At 38.9% G+C, this 23,615-nt stretch overlaps 1 protein-coding gene across 1 annotated transcript in view; it reads left to right on the top strand.

The window, feature by feature from the left end:
• The window catches only part of PTPRD (protein tyrosine phosphatase receptor type D), a 527,692-nt gene that overhangs the window by 391,976 nt on the left and 112,101 nt on the right, over positions 1-23,615 (top strand). The window contains 3 exon segments of the mRNA XM_032635461.1: positions 10,070-10,182; positions 22,329-22,370; positions 22,868-22,965. Coding sequence (XP_032491352.1) covers positions 10,070-10,182; positions 22,329-22,370; positions 22,868-22,965 — 253 coding nt within the window.

Below are 23,615 nucleotides of genomic sequence, written 5' to 3'. Positions count from 1 at the left end.
TATTTCTATTGCAAAGACTTTATTATCCTTCTAGGGTCATCGTGTGGTTGATCTTAGTAGAAATACTTCCAATAATCACTGGACAAAACGGTGTCCATTAGTGTTAGAACAAAACGTAAAGACTCAGCTATTTAAAATCTCATTCACCGTGTGGTATAGACTCTGTTGCCCAGCAGGCATAGATCCCAACCTCCATCTTCTGAGCTACTCACTTACTTATGCAGAATGAGCGCTTTGCATGACAGCTGAGATGTTACTACATTCACAAGCAGATAGTCCCAAGGAAGCTCACACTGGATTGTTTTAGATCAAGTTGGCACATTTGTGTCCATTTCATAAGTCTAACTAACTTGCCTGTTGGCTGAGATCCCCTGCCCTCCCCCCACCCCCGTGGCTATTTTCAAAAGTTAGCAAAAGTGGCTAAAAATTGAAGAGCAAAGAAAGAAAAGATAGGAAGAGGATGAACTTTTCCCTTTCCCATTTGTGTCCGAGAGGAAATGCAAGTTACCATTCTCCTTTAGAAAAAATATAACCTTAGTCTCGATACCCCCACGTATCAATATGACTTAGTGTCTGACCACAGGTGCGATGCAAATAACCCACATTTACCCATGTTTTCTGATCCACTCTTGTCAATCCCATTTCTGCCTCCATTACACATAAGCAAGATCTCTTCCCCTAGGTCACTGCTTAAGCAGTTGGATAGAAGACGTGAGTAATTCTTCTTCCCCTTAATCCTTTCTGACCTAAAAAATATAATAATGTGTAAAATTTTAACAATTAACATCTGCTCTCTTAAACATGTAGAATGACTGAATTCTCTCTCTCCCTTTATATCAATTTTTCTTTCCTTCCATTCCAAATTTTATTTTCATGAACCTTTAATCTGTGTTTCCTTTGTAGTGTGTCGTCTGTCGGAATGCCACTGTGAAGTTACTCTCTTCCTTCTACTGCAAGACAGTTTTTCTCTCTTCTTCCCTCACTTAACCTTGACCTTCAAAATTAGATGAGAATGTCTTCATTTTGATGCTTGCTCACATGTTTAATCTGACAAGATATCTTATTTTCATTATCTCTTTTTCCCACCCGTGTATCTCCCTTCATTGGGTTTACATTAATTATTCCTACCTGCATTCCTTCGTTCTTATGTTCTTGGAATAGCTCTTTTTTCATAAGCTCTTCTTTTGACTCAAAAACATACTTTGCAAGACAGACACCTTCTCCCTTGAAAAACTCTCTCTTATGAGGCTGTATTCCATTCTATTCCAGAGTTGAGAAAAAAAAGGACAAGTTAGTTAAAGAAGTTCATACCATAGCCCATTAAATCGCCTATCCTTTCTAGAATTAAAAAAAATAAATCCATCATTATTCTTCCCGGTCACTGCCATCACTCAAATTGTCCACTCCATAAAATAATAGCTGAAAAAGCAAGTGCTTGACAGGCCCAAACATCTTAGTTGATGGTTTCAATCTTCCCATCCCAGTCTGTATCTTATCAGTGTGCTGTTGTATTTGATCCCTTCTCTCTTATGTAAGAGTTAAAGGGCAGGAAGTGCGAGGTCCCACATACTCCCAAACAGTAAGAGATCCTATGTGAGTCCGAGTCCAAGCAACAGCTTTGCTGTCCAGGTACCGCACTTATTACCAGAAGAGAATACAAGAAGAAAAAAGTAAAAATAGAATTCTGATTGTTTTCTGTGAAACATTTATTTAAGTGGTAACATCCTGCTGTGGGAGTCAGACCAGAAAACAACTGGTGGCTGACAGTTGCATTCCTAGATCATATCACGTGACATTGTGTGGTTACTCAAAATGAACAAGATGCTTACCTCTTCTTAAGTGGTGGATCTATCCGGCTATCGTTAAGTCATGCGTGCGTTGGCCAAAAAGTTCGCTCGCGACTTTCATCTGGAAAACCCCGAGCGAGCTTTTTGGCCAACCCGCTAGAAATCCTTTTAAAGTTTTCTTTATCCACACGTGCTTGAAAAAAATAAACTCAGTTATAATTTTTCCTAATCCTGCAAAAAGAGGCATCATATTTAAAGATTTTTATGACTGTTGAAGTTGCATTTCAGTGTGTGCATATGTAAGCATCGTCTAATGCAATTGTTGGGAAATGCACACATCCTCGAATGCTAAGTATATTTAGCTAACCATCTGAAAGCCCATGAAGCATTTCTGAAATAGAAATGCTTGCTTCAGCAGTAGAGAACATTCCTGACTTGAAATTCAAGTAGACCCAACAATGTCCTTCCTGATTATCATGAAACAGTTCAAGAGGAAATCTTCTGTAGGCAATGAATAGTGTCTTTAATAGCTTGGATTCTGAGCAAAGAAAATCACATAACAAACAAACACACTACATCCCTCTTTTTAGGTGCCTTTCAGTTTATACATAGGTCACTGGTAATGACTCAGAATGGAATGTATTATTATTATCAGCATTATTACTTTTAAAGTATTTCACTTCCTGTGTGCAAATAATACTTTGAGTAGGGAATGAGTATAAAATATTGGTGACTCACATATATCCTGGTGTAATACACACCTGTTTACAAGACTACTTGTAATGCTTCGTCCATGTAAACAAATACATTTCACTGAGCTCTCTGAGGAGACTTTGAGACTTATCCCTATTAATTATGTTAATATGGAAGAGCACACTTTCACATTCTATTCATTTGACTCTGTTTTAAATTTAATCATTTGAAAACTATAATATATTGATAATCAATGACAAAACATGTCATTGATGGCCTAAAGGGCCATCAGAATAGTAAAACGTGTTTGGTAGGTCTTTAGTGTTAATTTCCTTGCACTAGGAATTTTTGGAAATCCGGTACTCTGTATGTGATACATACAATGATTTAACAATTTAAACTGCAGAGAGAAGAGGTAGCAAAGTTTAGAAAAATACTAAACTAGGAAGCAAGAAACCTGAGTTCAAGTCCCAGCTCTGTGACTAGCTGGCTCTATGGGGTAGAAAGTCATGCTACCACTCCTGGCCTCGGTTTCTTCACTTTTAGAAAATAAGTATGTAGATTAGATAATTGACCTTTTTTAATCTGAGAACCTAAAAAAAAACCCAAGTAACAGAATTAATACTATATTATTTCTGCCTCCAGTGCATGTGTAAGTCTTCTAAATGACTCCATGGTGCCCTTCATCTATCCTCCCCTACAGAGAAAAAAGAATCCATAAAGCAATTGAATGCTCTTTGATGTTCATCTACCCTGCACATCTGCTACACATGTAAGGCTTTTCAGTCGCTAGTTCTAAAACTGTCCAGGAATTATTCCTAGAGAAAATATTCTTAAAATAAAATGTTAACCTGACTGACTACGAAAAGCATTTCAAGATGGCTGAGAAGTATTTACCGTGTAGTATGGAAGGAAAAAAAAAAAAAAAAAAGGATTAGGAGGTTGGAAAGCGCTAAGGCATGGTCTAGACCAAATTCAGTCTAATGTGAGTGGACACTGTAGAGAGTAAATAATTTCCATCCCCACCCCCAAGATGTTTAGTTTATGTGTGAAGACCATGAGGTAGCTGTGACTAAAATACAGACTTCAGCTTTTTCACCTTTTCCCAGATCCAACATTGGCTCCCTGTGGGCTCTGCCTCTTTAAGTCTTCTTTTTGTATCAACCCTACGTATATTTCCAAGGTGTTATCAAAGGAAAGCAATGCAGTCCAGACTATTTATTCTGAGATGCTATGAAGAAATAGGCTGCCACGCCCCTCCGCTCTGGGCAATGCCTTTCCTCTCACTCCACTCCTCCTGGCCTGGCAAAACCTAACTCACCTTTTAGAAATAAGCTAAGCTAAGATCCACTTACTAAATGAAAGCCTTTCTGAGTGACTGTCCTCCTCCTGTCCTCTGGGCTGTACCAGTTCAGGCTGCCTTAGGGTCCCCTGCTGTACGCTCTTAGAGCACTTTCTACTTCTCTATATTATAGAACCTACGCCATCACTGCCATTGCCCATTTTCTTGGCTTTCTCCCCCCACTAAACTGTAGGTCAAGGACTCCGTCTTATTCCTCATTGTGTTCCTTGTGCCCGGTAGAGTGCATGGTACAGGGGGCTACTGAATAATCAAATTTACACAAGTCCAATAGTGATACACTCAGTTCCCTCCTCTTGTTTACTCCATCACTGATTATCACGTTCATCTTGACTGGCAAGAGCTGTAATAAAACCCTCAGCCTGTAATTTTTAATACACCACTTCCCAAAGATTTCAAACTTAGATATTGGTTGGTACCAGCTCTGTACCCACGTGTGCAGTAAGGCTGACGTCGCTGTGGCAGAGGGAGTGAAGCGCACGCCATGCACTGGTTCATCCTCATATTCAACAGCCTTTTCGTATACAGAACTGGCAGTTCACTAGGTATTTCTCTTCCTCTCAGAGGAATAGATTTTCCTACAACTGATTGACTGATGACCTCACGGATTAAAACTAAGCAAGCTGAGAACACTGGTAGGAATTTTTACAAGCCTGGTGCAACCAGCTAAATTATTTTAAGAATAAAAAGAAGAACCTGTGTGTTTGATATCATTTTCATTATTCACTTTGTATGTGTGTGTTTGTACAATTTAAATGTGGACTTTGTATTTTTGAAAAGAAATGGACTGGATTGCCTTAAAGCCAGATCCTCCAGCAATATGGGTGTGTATTATTTCATTCGCATTGAAGTGGACCTGGCACCTTTATTTTTTGCACTTGAGAACTCCCTAAACACTTTGCAATTTGCCTCAACATGAAGACCGTTGAGATGAATTCTCTTCAGGTGAAGGTTCTACTCTCTGCCCAAAGAACATGGTTAAACAATACACATATTATCACAGGTGCAAGTGTCTATGAGAATGAGCTGCAAGTGTTCACAGGCAGCAGCACCTCTGTGACTAGGAAGATATCTGTCATGTCAGTGGCTGGTAATAAAAATACTTCTCTGGATTAGCACAGCTATATAAATGGGTCATGCTCTGTAGGCCTATAATGATGAATACTACATTTTCCAAAACTGAAAATGTATTTAATCTTTTACTAGAAGAAAAAGACTTACGATCACCTTACTTGTCAAAAGGTGTTTGAAGAAATCATTTCTGCCACTTTCGTAATCTTGTGGTGTATTATGCAATGGTGTAGATTTCTGTGCAGGTCAATGCAATTTGCAGGCGTTTTAAATCATTAAAGGAATGCTGTATCTCTTAACTGAAGATTCTTAAATGAACTAAATTTCTTATATGGAATGAGGTCATATTCCCATTAAGTACAGTAGCAGTTGTCTCATGGCGTGTTTTGTAAAAATCAAATTATATCTCTACCATCAAACACTTCCTGCGATATAATTAATTGTGGCAGTGTTTTGTAGATTGATGGATAAAAGCGAGTCTGACACTAACACACACACACAAATGTTTTGCTTAGCCATGTACGCTCATGTCTTCCATTTGCTTCATGTCTAGAGGCCTTTAAATATTTTGATATGCTATCATTTTCTAATGTGTTATATATCCCTGATTCTGGGCACTGTTAAATCTTGGTTGTCATGGTTACTCTTGTTACCATTGGCCAACTAACACTTAGCCTTTCTTTTTCTTTCTTTGCTGCATTAAAATGGAGCAGTAAACCTGACAGGTGAGGAATAGAGAACAAACCCCTTTCATGCTCAGTACAAAAAAAAAAAAAAAAAAAAGATACGGGTAGACTTCGGAGGTATTGAGGGGGCGAGGGTGGAGGTTGGCTCTAAAAGATGAAACTGGCAAGGGGAAGATGGACGAAGCCTAGATATATAAAATAATTTTGATATTAAAATGATTCGGGGGGAAATAGTTTGTCTATATATGAAGACAATAGAGTATTTAAAGCCAAATTTAGAAGGTACTAAAACCAGTCTGAGTTTTCTTTGTAGTCAAGGTTAAATGAGCATCTGTATGTGTTAATGTAAGCCATTTTTCTTTTGTTTGTTTTTACTGAAGTTTGATCTCAAGACACTGTGTACAGGAATACTAGCATTCTCACACCCTGCTAATGTCGATGTCAGTGCCTTAGTGAAAACTTATCTTTAATTCCAAATGATCTCCCTGTCTTCCAGCCTTGAATAATAATAGCAATAATAACAATAATAATCCCTATACTGCTTATCTGTTGATCAGTCGCAGCTAACCTTGCAGCTTTCTAACACATACCTAGATGTCTATATATGAATTCCTGATCAAAGTAAGAAAAGGATCTCAATGCTCCTCTAACCCGCCTCCCTCCCAATGCTGTATTCCAGGGGTTCTCTGGGAGTGGCCCCTGGACAAGCAGCAGTGGCATCAGCGTCACCTAGGAACTTGGTAGAGACACAAATTCTTGGCTCCCCCAAATCCCAGAACTACTGAATCAGGAACTCTGGGAGTTGGTCCAGCAGCCTGCCGTTTAACAAGCTCTCGTAGGCGACTCCGAGGCACACTAAAGTTTGAGAATTACTGCTGTATTATTGTCCCTAAAATCACTTATTACACTTTCACTGGCAGGAAACTCAGACTACCTCTGAGGAGGTGTGCTTGCCATTAATACAGCAGAAAACACATGCAAAATAGTTTTTCTAGCCCAAAGTCGAAACACTTTGAATCTAGTTAATACACTCAGAGATCCACCTTCTCATTATAACACTGGCCTCATTTCACAGTTTCATCCCTACCTTCTTGTTCTATTAAAATGAGAGAAATGGGCCACAATTTAGATATCATCTTTTAACACTCCTTCTCTATTTTATAAGTGAAGAAATTAAGAAGGTTGTAGTTGACTTACCCAAGGAGATTCACACCAATAGTCGTAGAGCTGGGGTTCCATTCTTAATGATGTCAGAATCGTTAAGTGTCTGAATTGATTTCTTTGAAATCTCTATGAATATTCAAATAAATATATTTCTTCCAAAAGCCTGTACTCGTATGTCTGAATATCTTTGTTCCAAGTAAATAGATATATATAATCTGCCACAAGATCATCCTTTTGTTTTTGCTCCCCACTTTACCTGTAGATAAGAACCAGGTGAGAATAAGTGAAAATAAAACCCCGCTTAGACCACAGAGCAGCATTTTTGGTGTACAGTATTCACAGCCCCCGAAAAACCACATATTTTTATGGTATTAGCAGTTTCTGCCATACCTGAAATGTCATGTGATCTTCTATTTTCCTTTCACCCAGATAACCCCTGCACGTGGTAGATACTTCTCACTGTGAGAAATAAACTTAACCGTAGGGCTTTATAATCCTAATAGAAAAAAGAAAACAGTGAGGCAAAATTCAGTATCTGTTTCAAGTCACTATTTGTTGCTTTTTTCTATCAGTAGACGAAAATGAGAATAATGAGACCTCTGAAAACTTAGCAGAAAAAAATTAAAATGTCATTCCTTACGTTCCTGTTGGGACTGATTTAGATCATTATACGCCATTTAATACCTTGCAACAGTAAATTCAGTTTTTAAAAATGACCACTGTTACTGATGATGACCAAACTCTTCATCTTGCAAATCTTCCTTAGAAATTCTTTGTTAGAAAACAAACATTTTAACACATTTCTGTTTAAAAATAATGTGATAAAGAGTGTGGGCAGCCGGAATTACCCATGTTGTGATCATCAAAACTAAATGAAGCAAAATAAAACTTAAACAGCTGATTTTCCTAGCTGGCTCGGACTTCTGGAGTCTGATTTCTTGGAGATTATCTTACTTGGACAGATTAGGTGAGGGAGATGTTAGTTATAATGTCAGGACACCCCTCCCATTTATTACAATTATGAATTGTAACTTCAGTCCCCATGCTCTGGGCTTTCCGAGACTCATCGGGCAACAAGATGGCATTTTCAACTTTCCTGGCGCCAGAGAAACCGAGTAAATGTCTTTAGAGAGTATTCTTTTCTTTCCCTGTGTCTCACATCACTCAGCCTGGCCTCAGCGCAAAGGAAGATAAGGAGGGTGTCCCACAATATCTGCAAGGGTGAGGGTCTCCTTGCCCAGATATTTCTTCATGTGGTTTCCGTAATCCTGCAAGAAAGACTGTAGAGCCATTTTGAAAAGGGATAAAAATCCAGTTTTCAGTCATTGGATCTGGCACATCAGTAAAGCCATGTGCCAAATTGTGTGAAAAGACCCAAACCTGAAAAGGGCCACTGGGATTACTTGGAGAGGACCAACCATATGTTTGTTACACGTGGGATTGATTGGACACACTCGGTGGTGTTTCATTAACTCATTTAGATTCTGCATCTTCGAGAGTAAAACGTCTCTCTGTATTGTGAGGCACATACCCCCAGCACAAACACGGTGACATTTTCTATTGTGAAAGTGGTCATCATATCCTTCTTTCCCATTGTCTTCCTAGACCCTTTTTCTCTTCCTTCTCATATCTCTCGGACCAGTTCTCCATCTCTTCTTTTCCTTTCCTTCTCATTTTCCACTCCATATAACTGGAGCTGCCAGTACCTTTGGCATGCCTCCAACTCACTGCTTTCCTCCGATTGGTAGTAGGGCTTGGCAGTATGCTCTGTCCTAAGGCTATACCTGACACTTTTAGGTGGAAACAGAGAAGCCTGAGACAGGTTAATCCAAGGTTCTGAGAGAGCAAGGTGTCTAACAGGACTCACCCCCAAAATTCATTCCACTGAGGATGTTTTGCTGAAGGCATTGCACTTGAGCAAATCAAGTGTGCTTTCCCTTCACATCAGTCTTCCCTTCATCCCCTGGTTGGTTTTATTCTATACAGATGAGCAGAGATGGAAAGAAAGGCTATTTAACAGGAGCCCTCTGGCTAACCGTGGAACAACCTGGGTGGCACTGAATGAGAGCCCACTGCCACAGCAACACTAACGAACTGTACCACCGTCATATCAAAAAGAGAAAGGGAGAGTTCCTAAATACTGCTGCCCCCTTTCTCCAAATAAGAATGCCTTTGCTCTGAGAAGGGGTGAGATGCTAGGATTATGCCTCCGGCCTGGAGATTGCTGGAATCCGTATTTGGAATAAAGCACTGTTTGAAAAGTTCTCCATTAGTTAAGTGAGTTTTTAATCTAATTCAACCTTAAAGAAAATAGCTAGCTACTACTCTGTGATTATTTGTTTGGGGGGCAAAAAAAAAAAAAAAAAAAGGATAAACCTTACGAGATAACCTCACATTTCTTGCATAGACATTTATTAAAATTACATTATGACACCTTAAGCAAAGAGAGTTAGCTTGACACCATAAACAGCTGATACTGTTTTTTCCTTGGGATTTGAAAAGAGAAAAGGGATGTTGGTTTTGTGTGGTCCTGATTCTCCTACCAGGTATTAGGTTAACTGGAAATCTTAGAAATGCACTTACTGTATTTATCTGGTTATGGGAAAATCCAGGGCAGGTCCACTTGGTAGCCCCCAGTCATGTATCCTAAAGGGAAAAGGAGGGGGGCAGATTTAGCTGTTTAGCTTGAGGCCCAGTAGTTTCTATGAGTTTTTTTCCCATGGTAACCACAATTTTAGTATTGGTTACTAGGGTTACTCTATCCTATCCCTCACAAATAGAACTAGTGGATGAGGGAGAAAAAGCTAAACAAGTTTCCAAACCTATCTCACCAACACCTCCTTAAGCCTAAAGGCAGAATCACTGAATTATTTAAATCCAGAGATAAAGGAGGACTTTGAGATGATCCACTTAAAAATTACGGACCTGAGGAAATACAGTAGGCTAGGAGAGAAAAAAGTAACCTGAACAGGGCTTCCCTGGTGGCGCAGTGGTTGGGAGTCCGCCTGCTGATGCAGGGGACATGGGTTCATGCCCTGGTCCGGGAAGATCCCACATGCCGCGGAGCGGCTGGGCCTGTGAGCCATGGCCGCTGAGCCTGTGCTCCGTGACGGGAGAGGCCACAACAGTGAGAGGCCCGCATACTGAGGGAAAAAAAAAAAAAAAAAAAAAGTTACCTGAACAAAGTCACAAAGTTTTAAACCTGAAAATGGGGGGTGGTGGGTTAGGAGGGGCATAACTCTGCTTTTTTTTTAATCTTTTCATTTTTTTGGTTGTCTTACTCTTAAATATTTATTCTCTCCCTATAGGAAGAGGGCAGAGTCTGATTCTAGAAAGAGCAGCATACCAAACAGTAAGGAGGTCCCTTCACACCATCCAACAGACCCAGTAGAACTGAGGCGCCTTAATTTCCAAACACCAGGTAAGAGGCATGACTCCTCTTGTCCGTAACACAGTGTTTACTGAAAGTTTTATAGCCCCGTTGATATCGCCTTGAGAGGTGAATAGATCACTTTATTTCAAACAATTCTTTGTCCTTCTCTTTTACTTTACTATTATTGAGACATACCAAAACATATGTCTTGAAAGGAAATTACATTCTTTGTGTAAATCTGAAGTGGGGTGGAAAAAAGAAAAAAAAAAAATTCCCTTCAAATTTTGGAAGAACTATAGTCTTAAGAATATCTACCGGGGGCTTCCCTGGTGGTGCAGTGGTTGAGAGGCCACCTGCCGATGCAGGCGACACGGGTTCGTGCCCCGGTCCAGGAAGATCCCACATGCCGCGGAGCGGCTGGGCCCGTGAGCCATGGCCGCTGGGCCTGCTCCACAAACGGAGACGCCACAACGGTGAGAGGCCCACGTACCGCAAAAAAAAAAAATAAATACATAAAAGAATATCTACCATTTTTATGGGCTTAGCATGGTTGATTATTTTCCATGACACCTATCTGGAAAGAATTCAGTTTCTCATCTTATAAAGCAAATGAATGGATGGATGGATGGATGTTACCTCATCCATCCCATTGGGAAAGAATGCATTTTTTTCTCGATTCCCCTATTAATTTGTGTCTGTGTTACTCTGAAAGAAAGGGGAAGGGAGGGAGAAAAACAAAATGAGGAAAAAATCTGTATCTTTTAAAATACTACCGAAACTAAATCTCACTGACCAATTTAGGTTTCTTACTGGGGAGACACACTAAGTGACTGAGGATAAGAAAAACGTGTCTGTTTCTTAAATTAAAGAACATTAACTGCTTCAACAGAGGAAAAATATTATTCCTGCTGAGGGGCATTTTGTACAGTATTGTTAATTTAAGGCTAGCTCTATTTCACTTTCTTTCACCTAAATCTTATTTATGCCAAATAACAAAGAGTAGAGAGAGGTAAAAACGTAAAACTGAGTGGCACTGTCTTAATACCTAACGATAATGGACAAAATTAAAGAGCTGATCTAAGAAGTCTATTTGATTAAAACTTGTTGGTAGTATTGCACCCCAAATTGTTTGAAAGTTTTTTTGTGTGTCAAATGGATATTCTATTCACAGTATGGTACACCACAGATTTTATTAAACTACACATTTGCAGTGAATTGCTTTGAATTGAAAATACACAGTTTATTGTGTTTAGCGTATTTTTTTATCTTACGTGTAGATATGTCATAGTAACTAGAAACTATTCAGTTAAAAGAAATGCCTGGCATTTTTTAATGTGGCTATACAAGTCATCATAGAAGTGGGTTGTTTTTTTAAAATTCTATCTCAAATGAGGTTTGTTCTTTAAAAAGCAAAAGATGTACCTTCATCAGCATAAAAAGTAAAAGAAAATTTTCACATGGCCAAAAATCTCCCATATGGGAATTTATTTAAAAGGCTGAGTATAAAGGCGATAGTAGCCCCAAAAGAAGAGAGCCAGTGGGAGTGCTATCCCTCACCACCCCCAGCACCATCAGAGAATGTTTCCAGGCATAAACACATGAATGGCACCTGGGTAGAAAGGATTATTAGCAGAGTGCTGGTGGCTGCAGGTAGGGAAATATAAATGCCTTTAACCAAGACACCTCCATGTTCAAGAACTCTATAAAGAATCTAATTTCCCCAATGTATGTGGGAATATGAGATCCATTTATGGAGAGAACCTGCTAAATTCCATATAAGTCACTGGAAAGGAGAATGAAGGTTACAACTGAAGTGACGTTGCTTATATCACCCATGACTTTACCAAATTAAAATGGGGACCTAGGTATATAAGAAGGTATCATTTAACTAAGATTAGACTTCTCACCTCAAATGGATAGTAGAATAAAGTAGGCAAACAGTAAAAAGGAGAGAGGATTTAGTAGAGGAAGAGAATAGGACAGGAGAAATTGTCCCAAGATCCTCGCACATCTGTTCACTGAGGCAGCATTATGTTGTACTCAGGTAAGCAGTCTGCTTAAGCCTGATTTCTTGAAATAGTCTACGTGCCTCCCAAGCTCTGTGATGTGGCCTGCTGTCCTGAAAATGTGACCAGTGTACACAGAAGATTGTACCTAGCTGTCAATGTGAAATTCCTACAAACGTTACAGTTTTCTTCAGCCAGTATGGATTCCAGCCAGTGGCTATGAATTTCCTCAATTACTTGCCAACAGGATGAGAGCAGAAGTTGGAATGGTTAACCAAGTAACGGTGTTGTGCTATTTCTTCCTCCCTGATTCACGAATAACCAAGGGCTTTCCTGGATGATGAAATAAAATGATCCTTTTACTCTAAAGCACCTTTCTGAGGTGTTGCACAGGAAATAATTTTTACTTATTTTTTTTGGCTTTTAAACCATTTGCCCTTCCCTTTTTGAAATGTGCTTTTATATACATCATACCTTTGGGTATGTAATTATCCACAAACATTACAAGATTTCACAGTGTTTCTTAATGGTGGGCATAAGTAGGGAATTAAGAATCCAGGATTTTCAGTGGAATCAGAAACCTGTGATTTATATAACCAGCCCCCTAGCACAGAACTTGTTCATGAAAGCAAACTGATTTCCACTTCTGATGGGTCTGTTGTAGATGACAAAATGTCAAACTAACATTATCACTTGAAAATCAGTAGGTCTTTCAGAAGGTCAAGGAAACATATTGCTTAGTTCACTGATTCTTAGTTCTACTTTCCTTTAAAAATATTCACCTTGTGAGTGAAATATCTGTTTACATTTTAAGTTACTTATTCTTGTTGGAGAGTCTAGGTTTAAAGAGTCAGACTTTTTTTCCCCAAATTCTGCTTCATATTTAAAAGATACTGACACATACATTTGAAACTTCATATAAATACAGTTCTGACATTAAGTACTTCAAAGAATTCTTTCCTTAATTGCAGTGCACATCTGTCTCTGGGTCAGGGAAAGGAAAAGGTGAGAATTCTGTCCCTTGCCGCTCAGCTAAGGCACAGAGTGAAGACGGAGCAATCTGTTCTTTTCCCAATAACCATCTTTGTGAGGCTGTGGGGTGTGGAGAGAAACATTGCTTTAGCACACTTACCAAATCTGGGGTGATAATCAAGTCCCTCTGTTTGTGAAACGCTGTATTCAAGCAACTGAACAGGACAAGGAAGGCTCATGCTTTCCCAATTAAAAGCAGGTACCTATGCTTGTAGGTATTTTCCACGAATATATTTATCTGTCTGTTAAGGTTCAGATGGCAGTATACAGCCAGGTTGTATTTGCAAGAACCTGAACTACCTAATCTCTTAGGAGAGTATGGTTTACAACGTTGAGTCATCAGTTATTGGTGTGTGGGGACAGTCAGAACTGGTGTGGAATATGTCAGTTGAAGTAGCATTGCTGTGTCACCAATGATTTAGCAATGTAAAATCGAGAGCTAGGTGTAGAAGGGATCATTTAGCTAAGGTGAGACTTTTCACCTCAAGCAGGTAATGGAATAAAATGGACAAGATGAGTAAATGAGAGAAGAGATGTAGTAGAAGAATTTTCTAGCATTATTAACTGCTCATCAGTGTTTTACAAGCCTTTAAGATCTGTGGAGGAAGGGAAGAAAAGATTCACTTACAAAAGATGCTTTTAGTGAAGCTTCTATTAAGCCTTAGACATTTTTGTAGACCGTGGGAACTGGGTATGTGTTAGGATGGCTGAGAGATGAGTTACATGTTGAACAAAAGTGAACTCTTTTTGCTGGGAGGAAACTTTTCTTTTTTTCTGTTAAAAAAATTTCCAAGTCATTTTATAATCCTCCCCATCAACATTTCTTAATTATGTTTATTGAAGAAAATTTTTTAAATAGAAAATAAGCTTGTTAACAACTGTTACACGTAGGTTATGGCTATACAGTTGTGCATTATATTATTTACATTTTGTGTGTGTTTGAAAAGTTTCATAAGTTGTAAAAGGCAAAAAAAAACACTTAAAAAAGAAAAATTACTCTTCATCTCACCACTTATTTTTCTTCTTTTGAAATATTTAAAATAAAAAGTAAATGATTTCCTATAACTACTCCAATTTGACCCTCCAGAAATATCTACCATATAGAGCTCCATGCATATCCTTCCAGATTTTTTAATATGTATATACAGTTATTTAAATGATAAAATATATAGCAGGTATATACACAGATGCATATACATGAAATTTCCTGTTTTACCATTTAACTGCATAAAAATAGACCTGTTTCCAAGTTACTGTATTAGGTTTTACCTCCTTTTTAACAGGTGAGAGTATTGATGCTGTTCTGTTCTACAGAGGTCACAAAATATATGAACTCAATCCTCATTAATGGATGCTCAGTTATTTCCCGTATTTTGCTCTTACAAATAATACTGTAATGAGCAGCACTGAGCCCAGATCTTTTCACGTCTTGTTGTTATTTCTGTATGATAGACACCTGGAAGTGTGATGGCAGAGTCCTAGGGTAGGCACATTTACCATTTTGATAGAGACTGACAATTCCAAATATTTTTGAAGTATTGTATAAAGCTTTCACGGACCGAGTAGCCCCTCTGGGCAGTGGCCTCTAGAATGGCACAAAATGACTAAGATAAATATACTACTGTCAAAAGATGGTGATTTATCAGAAAACCAAAGAAATGACTGATATGTGTTCCAATTTCTACTTTTTCCAGCAAAGCAAATTTAGAAGTTCAGCATCTTAAAGAAATAAGCTTTTTCTCTAGTATAAAAAAAGGAGTAAAGGAACATATAACTAATCGCATCATATGGTACACTAGTCACCACCTTTCTTGGTGCCTGCAAACTTCTCCCCAAGGACCAACCCACTTTGGTTGGTCCAAAGTTTTTAGAATTTTCTTTTCCTGCAAAATTCTTTCTCCCAGTATCTGTACCCCTTCCTCAGAATCCTCCCTTCCCCCACCAAAAAAAAAAATTTTTTTTTTTTCCAAACAAAAACGAAACTCTACTGTTAGGGGCTTCCCTGGTGGCACAGTGGTTAAGAATCCACCTGCCAGTGCAGGGGACACGAGTTCAAGTCCTGGTCCGGGAAGATCCCACATGCTGCGGAGCAACTAAGCCCATGTGCCACAACTACTGAGCCTGCGCTCTAGAGCCTGCAAGCCACAACTGCTGAGCCCACATGCCACAACTACTGAAGCTCACGTGCCTAGAGCCCGTGCTCCACAACAAGAGAAGCCACTGCAATGAGAAGCCCGTGCACCGCAATGAAGAGTACCCCTGCTCACTGCCACTAGAGAAAGCCCGCATGCAGCAACAAAGACCCAATACAGCCAAAAATAAATAAATTTATAAAAACAAAACAAAAACTCTACTGTTTGTACTTGCACCTTTTAGGAAAAGAGATTAAAAAATAGATGATCAGATGTTACAACATAAAAGCCTCATTTTCATTTTGTGGATGACCTTAATATGTTTTGCCCTAAAGCATACATGGATGGTAGGAGATTGATGGGCTGTGAAAAACAAAAACAAACTCATAAAAAGTTAACGTATCAGAAATAGCAGTATCAGCAGCAGGAATGTCTGCACAGCAACTGAGTGGTTTTGAAAGCTCTTGAGACATCTCTTCTGATGCATTAGTAGTATTAAGTGGATCAGGGCTAACAAGATCCATCTTTACATATATCTCCTTATATTCATATTTTGTATCGTAGGAAACTAAGCCACATGGTCTAGATTAAGGACACCAGATGTATTCTTTTTATCTTATATTTCAGAAACATTGGTTCATTGAATCTATGGTATATAAATGGTATATTTCTGATATAAAGAAACATAGTTTGTTCAAATTCTTCAGTTTGAGAAATCCCACATAAAAAAGATTTTTAATTATGCCATATAGTGCTTACCTGAAGAAGCACTCTTGTAGTATCTTTCCCTTAATGATGATCCTAGTCAGGGATTAAGTCAAACTGTCACTGTTGTACCAACAAGCAATTATACCGTACAAATCGATCTTCTCGTTTGTCTTTAATTTACCATTCATTTGTGAGGCACATTGTAAACATAGAGTATTTGTAGTTATTCAGGTTAGGCTAAGTAGTACATATTATGTTAAAAGCTGAAAAATATTTTATAAACTAAGTTGCTATGATTTATTAAGTCAGGTAGGTATACTTCTGATTTGATGAACAAATTAACTTCTCCCTGTTCCATGACCACAACCTTTTCTTCAGGCTTTATCACAATTTGTTGGAAAGGAAAACCATGAAGAGAGTATTACTGCATTATCACACATAAATATTATCAGGAAAAATCATCTAAAAGATGTTCCACCACTCTTAGTGACCTCAAAACCTCCACTTAACAAAACTGTTATAAAGTTGTAAAGTGCCTGTTGGCATTTATAATACAAGGTTAAAAAATATGGCAAGTATTTGATAAACATTTCTCTACAGATAAAAAAGTCATTTGAAACTTACCGTGGGTTAGATTACTGACCGAGTAAAATAGAACATTTGAAAAGCAAAAACATGGGAAATTAGGTTTTTTTAAAAAAGAAATTTCTGCTGAATAGCACTGCAGTTTTTAACACGAACTAAAGGTATACATTCAAAATATTTTCATGGAAGCTCACAAAGTTTTGGTAACAAGTGACTCAACAATGCAGGTGTGTGTATAAGTGCCCTTTACCTGTTCCCCACCAGTCACACAGGCATACCTTCTAAATGAAGCTAGTACGTTATTGATACATTTTCTCAAACTGAGGGTAGTTTATGTTCCTTTGTTACTGAATAAGTAGCCCGAACAGTTTCACAAGCCCATATTTATGTACATGGCACCACTCTCCCTGGGGTGTTCAATGATTTAAGAGACAGCATAGCATAATGAGAAGTTCCCTAAATGAGAATTGACAAGGTCTGGGATCAGATTCCCCACATAGCCATAGTTTTTCTGATAATGATGACCTTGATCAAGTCCTTTTACCCCTCTGAGCTTCACTTTCCTTACTAGTGGAATTAATGTGAGAGGGGAGGGGAGGATAGATGAACCCACAGAGAGTGAATCATGCGAGAAGTATACACTGTCCCGCTCCCCCGCCCCCGCCAGTGTCTCTCCCGGTGCCTGTGGACACAAACATGCTTCCTGTCACTCTCAACCCTCTTTGATTTTAATTCACACACCAAAGGAACATTTTGCTCTTCTAAAACAGAGATCACAATCTTGTTAGCCAAATGTGGCCTCCAAAGGTCTTTTCTTTGACCCCTACTGGATTTCAACAAAATTTTGAGTCAGTAGTGAGAACAGAGGAAAGTCACGTAATGATCTGGGTCTTCAGTTGCTGTTGAGAGCCTGAGAAGCCTCACCCTCTTGGCTCTGTAGTACTACCTGGAAAGATATCTGCTAGAGCTTTGCTCCCTTCTAGAAGTTCTCCACAGTCTACACCAGCCCTAAGGATGGCCCTGACATTGAGACAGAGTTCAGTTGCCATTCATCTAAAGCTTACTATTATTACTTTTTTAAAAAATAGAGAAACATTTCTCTTTCCTGAGACACCACTGAAAGTAGAGAAATGAAAGACAGCTTGTTGCACAAAAGGCTCCTTGTTGCACAGAAATGGGGAGGAGTACATTACTTGTGAAAGTGTTTACTGTTCAGTACCTGGTTATGTTTAACCATTTACCTAACCGACCTGGCCGCTTGAGCCACTGGAAACCCTGATCCCTGCTTGAAGAGATCGTAACTTCCATCCTAGAAATAAAACAGTAAAGATGCCAAAACCACTTAAGATTTTGTTGTTGACTAGATAGGCTAAAATATACAGGTCACTTAACTTTTCTAGACTTCAGAGCCCTCTTGTATAAAATGAAAATGCTGGACTAAGTAATCTCTAAGGCACCTCTCAGCTTACAATGCCACGATTTTAAAGTTTTACATCTTATAAGGAAGCCACCATGCAGTTACTGTCACAAATATTTTTCCTGTTAAAAGTAGCCATCGGGCTTCCCTGGTGGCACAGTGGTTGAGAGTCCGCCTGCCGTTGCAGGGGACGCGGGTTCGTGCCCCGGTCCGGGAGGATCCCACATGCCACAGAGCGGCTGGGCCCGTGAGCCATGGCCGCTGAGCCTGCGCGACCGGAGCCTGTGCTCCGCAACGGGAGAGGCCACAACAGTGAGAGGCCCGCGTACCGCAAAAAAAAAAAAAAAAAAAAAAAAAAAAAAGTAGCCATCATGTTTTCTCCTCCAACCTAAGGCAGATTTCAGTGACTACCTCTGTCATTTTCCCTGTTGACAGTGTATATTGTGGTATCATAGCTTCAGAATGAAAACTCCGCTCAGATGCAACGTGTGCCTTTAAAATACATTTATGTTGTGCATTTGTAGCTTTGAACTGATGGGGTTGTGACCCTGGCAAGCCCTCATCAGCTGTGAGCTGCACTTCAAGTTCTTGTTAATAATAGCTAAAGCACTAAAGCTCGCTAATGGAGACTTAGAGCAGGTTCAAGGGTATCACCAGGAGAAAGCTGATCTCATTCTCATAAACTCTGATTCTTGAACGAAAAAAATAAAGTTACAGCCCCCTGCCCCCATCAGAAATTCCCAAAGGACTGAGACTCATTACCGGGGAACTTTCAAAATATCAACCGATGTCTGGCTCCCATACCCAGCTATTCTGAGTTAATTGGTCAGGTGTGCAGCCTGGGAAAAAGGAATTTTAAAACACCTCAAATTGCGCAACTGTGAAAACACTGTTGTAATAAAACGTTGATTCACAGACTGTGAGCAAAGCCAGCTTGCCAGACAAAAGACTGAAAAGAGACCACAGTGAGGTCAAATTCATAGTTTTCTTAGTGTCTGCTTTTTTATTCAGATTCTAGCATGCTTGATTATATCCTGTAAATTTTTTTTTTCCACGTTGGACAATGGAGAAGTTTGGGGAGAATTGTATAACACTCTTTTGCAACAGACCCTTGGTGATTATTTTCTGATACGACCTAGAGTTTCGTGTTAAATAATAAATGCTGGAGAAGATGTGGAGAAAAGGGAATCCTCCCACACTGTTGGTGGGAATGTAAATTGGTGCGGCCACTATGGATAAGAGTACAGAGGTTCCTTAAAGAAAAAACTAAAAATAGAGTTACCCTATGATCCAGGAATGCCACTCCTGGGCATATACCCTGAGGAAACTCTAATTTGAAAAGACACATGCACCCCAGTGTTCACTGCAGCACTATTTACAATAGCCAAGACATGGAAGCAATCTAAATGTCCATCAGAAGATGAATGGATAAAGAAAATGTTGTATATATATACAACAGAATACTACTCAGCCATAAAAAAGAATGAAATAATGCCATTTGCAGCAACATGGATGGACCTAGAGATTATCATACTAAGTGAAGTAAGTCAGAGAAAGACAACTATCATATCCCTTACATATCACTTACATGTGGAATCTAAAATTAACTTCTTTACAAAAGAGAAATAGACTCATAGACATAGAAAACAAACTTAGGTTTACCAAAGGGGAAAAGATGGGGGGAGGGGTAAATTAGGAGTTTGGGATTAGCAGACACAAACGGCTATATATAAAATAAATAAACAACAAGGTTCTACTGTATAGCCCAGGGAATTACAGTCAATATCTTGTAATAAACCATAATGGAAAATAACATGAAAAAGAATATGTGTATGTATAACTGAATCATTTCGCTATATACCAGAAACTAACAGAACACTGTAAATCAACTACACTTCAATAAAAAATAAAATAAAATAATGGAAAGGAATAAGTAAATAAATAAGAGTTTCATGTTGGAGGAGTTTCACCCCACGTTTATTCCTCAGCATAATTTTTATGTTGACAGTTATTCATTTTGAATACATAATGTAAGATCATAATTTGGTTAGCTAAAGAAAACTGTATTAAACTGAATTCAAAAAGTTGACAATTCAACTGCATATATTTTCTGTTTTGTAGAATGTAAATGCTCCCCACCCCTCAAAGAAAAGATAGTTACTTTTAGAACCTTTACATATGAACTACATCCACAAGACCCTTCTCTGCTCAGACATCCTATCTACTTGAGGAAGAAATGAGTTATAAAGAAGTGACTCCAGAATTTATCTAGCCCCACATTTTTATTCCACAGAAGAAGAAACTGACGTGCTTGATAACAAGAAGTTTGTCCCTGTTAGTAGATGGCAGACGCAGAAGTAGAACTCATATTCAGTATACTAGTCCATGATTTCTTCTCCTGAACCATCAGATTCCCACAAAGCTTTCCTCCCCTTTCTGTGAAACATCCATTCTGCCATTATTACTTGTCCTAGAACGTCAGTGCGATACTGTCAAGTCTTACATAATGATTCTTGAACGCCAGGATATCGTTGCATGTGATATATACATATCCTGAATTAGAATGTAATGGATCAGTGCAGGTTTGCTTGGATTTCTCTGTAATTAGCTTCCAAAGTAATACTTCCAGACCATGTGCCAGTGCATGCCAGAAGTAAATATGCTGATCGCGTCTTTGGTTGATTATGACGGTCTTCTACTGCTGTTATACTAATACTTTTCCCATCTCCAACTGGCTTTACTTTTTGCAGCTTTGAGCAGTAATTCAGTCCCCTACGCCTCCCTGATTGGCTCTGTGTCCTCCCTCTCTAGCCAAACTACCACTCAGTCCATATATGATAATAACTCTCTCCCACGATTCGCTCGAAAAGGTCTAAACATCTTTGTCTCTATTATTTTCTCTGTTAAAGCACTGTAATGGATGTCCACATCATTCCATTTCCAGATAAACCTAGAGTCTCTTGTGCCTTTGCATTTCCACTCTTGTCATTGGGGGCGCCTCATCTGGATAAGATCACTTTAATTATCAGACCACCGTCACCCACCCTCTCCTTCCACAACACGTAAATGAGTTCAATTCTACCATCTATAGGGAAAAGTTTCAGAAATGGGTTCCAACATTTATGTCCAAATGCATAATTCTATCAGCAACAAAGAGTTTCTACTTCCAAGGCGACTCATTTTCATTGGATCTTCCATTAAGATTTTAGCTGACTGAAAACAGACTTTCATAGCCATGAACACTAAAATACCACCTATCACAGCACAGTGCTAAAATGATTGGAAGAAGCAAAATAGTTTTTTACCTGACTTACCAAACCATTGATAATTCAGCATTTGAGACAAAGGAACTCACTGGGTGGCTTTCAATAACAGCACAATATCTAAAATACCCATAAAGTAATTACACATTGTGTTGACTTAGTGGTCACCATACCACAGCCTGACACCCTCCAAAGAGTCCCAGGGACGGCAGAGTGTCAACATGGCTTCCAGTTTGAGCCCCTCCCTCATTCCTTTCCTACGTCAGAGGCTTCCCTGGGGGCATGCTAGTTCACGTTTTTTCTAGTCAGCTGGAATCTGCATCTTTAAGACATGAGTCAGCAGTGCTCTCTCATGGTGCTCTTGAAAAATTAATCAGAAGAAGTAACATGTAAATCACATGAAAAGTGAGAAACCATTGTACAGCACAGGAATCACCAAAATTGGTGGATTATTTTTACCAGAATCTATGAATCTAACATACCTTCAGCTGGCAGACTGAACTAAGATGTGTCACCCACTGTCACTGCTTTCTTTCTTTTTCTACCTTCTTTTTCCTCTTCATCCTTTCACCATTTGCTCCCTTTCCTGCATTCATTTCCCATTAGTGGACAAAGATGTTTACACCTGAAGTGGATTGTAGGTTTGCTGGGGGTTAAATAACGGGGGCTTGGGGCAAAATACCACAAAGCTGTCAGTGTGGCCATCAATAAATGTCCAGGAGAAGGCTGCAACCCAATCTCTACAATCTGCTACGAGTGAAAACATTTTTGAAACTCAGTTTGGTGTCTGATTTTGTCATCAGTGGTTATTGTCTGTGAGCTGTGGTGCATGTCCTTCTTTGTGTCCATGTATGCATGTGAATGTCAGTCACCTACAGGTTTGTGAAATATTAAAGCGATCTTAATCTAGTCACAGTGTATAGTGGATCCTGTAAAAACCTGCAGCATTTTTATTAGTCCTTTTAAAAAGTATATCAGACTATCCATTTCATTTTTTTTTTTAACAACTTCATTCTGTTTTATTTTATTTACACCATCATTTCCTTTGCAGGTTCAGATGATTCCGGTTACCCTGGTAACCTTCATTCTTCAAGTTAGTTTTCCTTGATTACGCATAAGTCACTTTATGTTTCCTATCAAGCTATTACGCTTTTCCTTTTAGGGCTTTCTCAGTATGTTTTCTTAGTTCACTTTACACCATTTAATTCCACACAGTTTCCATTTCACACAGTGCAGGAGAAGGAGTTTGAAATGACATAACAGTCATTACTCAAAGCAGAAGTTGACATCAAGCCTGACTGTCAGTTTTCTCCACGAGCTAACTGCATTGATTCATAGCACAATAACGCTTTCTTTCACACTAGGAGTGTTAGTTTGGGGATTATGCTTGGTAGCTTTTCATTTGGCTACAAAATTCATCCTTCCAGAGCATGTCCTGCTTTGAGTAACCAAACTATCTGCCTGCTTCCTCACATTAAACATCTTTACTACTCACATATTTTCAGGCCATTTCTAACTATAGTATTCTCTATATTTTGGAATAGTTAGCTTCATTCGTTTTCAAATGTCTTTATTCTTTCCTTTTAATAGGTATGGCTAGCCATCCTCCAATACCTATCTTGGAACTCGCAGATCACATTGAAAGGTTAAAAGCAAATGACAACTTGAAGTTCTCCCAGGAATATGAGGTAATTAAGTGTGTTTATACTTGACAGTATTTTCAAGAATTGCCCCCCTCTTCTTTTTTTTTTTTTTTTAAACATCTTTATTGGGGTATAATTGCTTTACAATGGTGTGTTAGTTTCTGCTTTATAACAAAGTGAATCAGCTATACATATACATATGTTCCCATATGTCTTCCCTCTTGCGTCTCCCTCCCTCCCACTCTCCCCATCCCACCCTTCCAGGCTGTCACAAAGCACCGAGCTAATATCCCTGTGCCTTGCGGCTGCTTCCCCCCAGCTATCTACCTTACTACGTTTGTTAGTGTGTATATGTCCATGACTCTCTCTCGCCCTGTCAAAACTCACCCCTCCCCCTCCCCATACCCTCAAGTCCGTTCTCCAGTAGGTCTGCGTCTTTATTCCTATCTTACCCCTAGGTTCTTCATGACATTTTTTTCCCTTAAATTCCATATATATGTGTTAGCATACGGTATTTGTCTTTTTCTTTCTGACTTACTTCACTCTGTATGACAGACTCTAGGTCTATCCATCTCATTACAAATAGCTCAATTTCATTTCTTTTTAAGGCTGAGTAATATTCCATTGTGTATATGTGCCACATCTTCTTTATCCATTCATCCGATGATGGGCGCTTAGGTTGTTTCCATGTCCTG

Source organism: Phocoena sinus, chromosome 6 (genome assembly GCF_008692025.1).
Source record: "Phocoena sinus isolate mPhoSin1 chromosome 6, mPhoSin1.pri, whole genome shotgun sequence".
Lineage (NCBI taxonomy): Eukaryota > Metazoa > Chordata > Mammalia > Artiodactyla > Phocoenidae > Phocoena > Phocoena sinus.
Note: the sequence above shows the minus strand (reverse complement) of the source record. Positions and strands in the feature narration are given on the sequence as shown.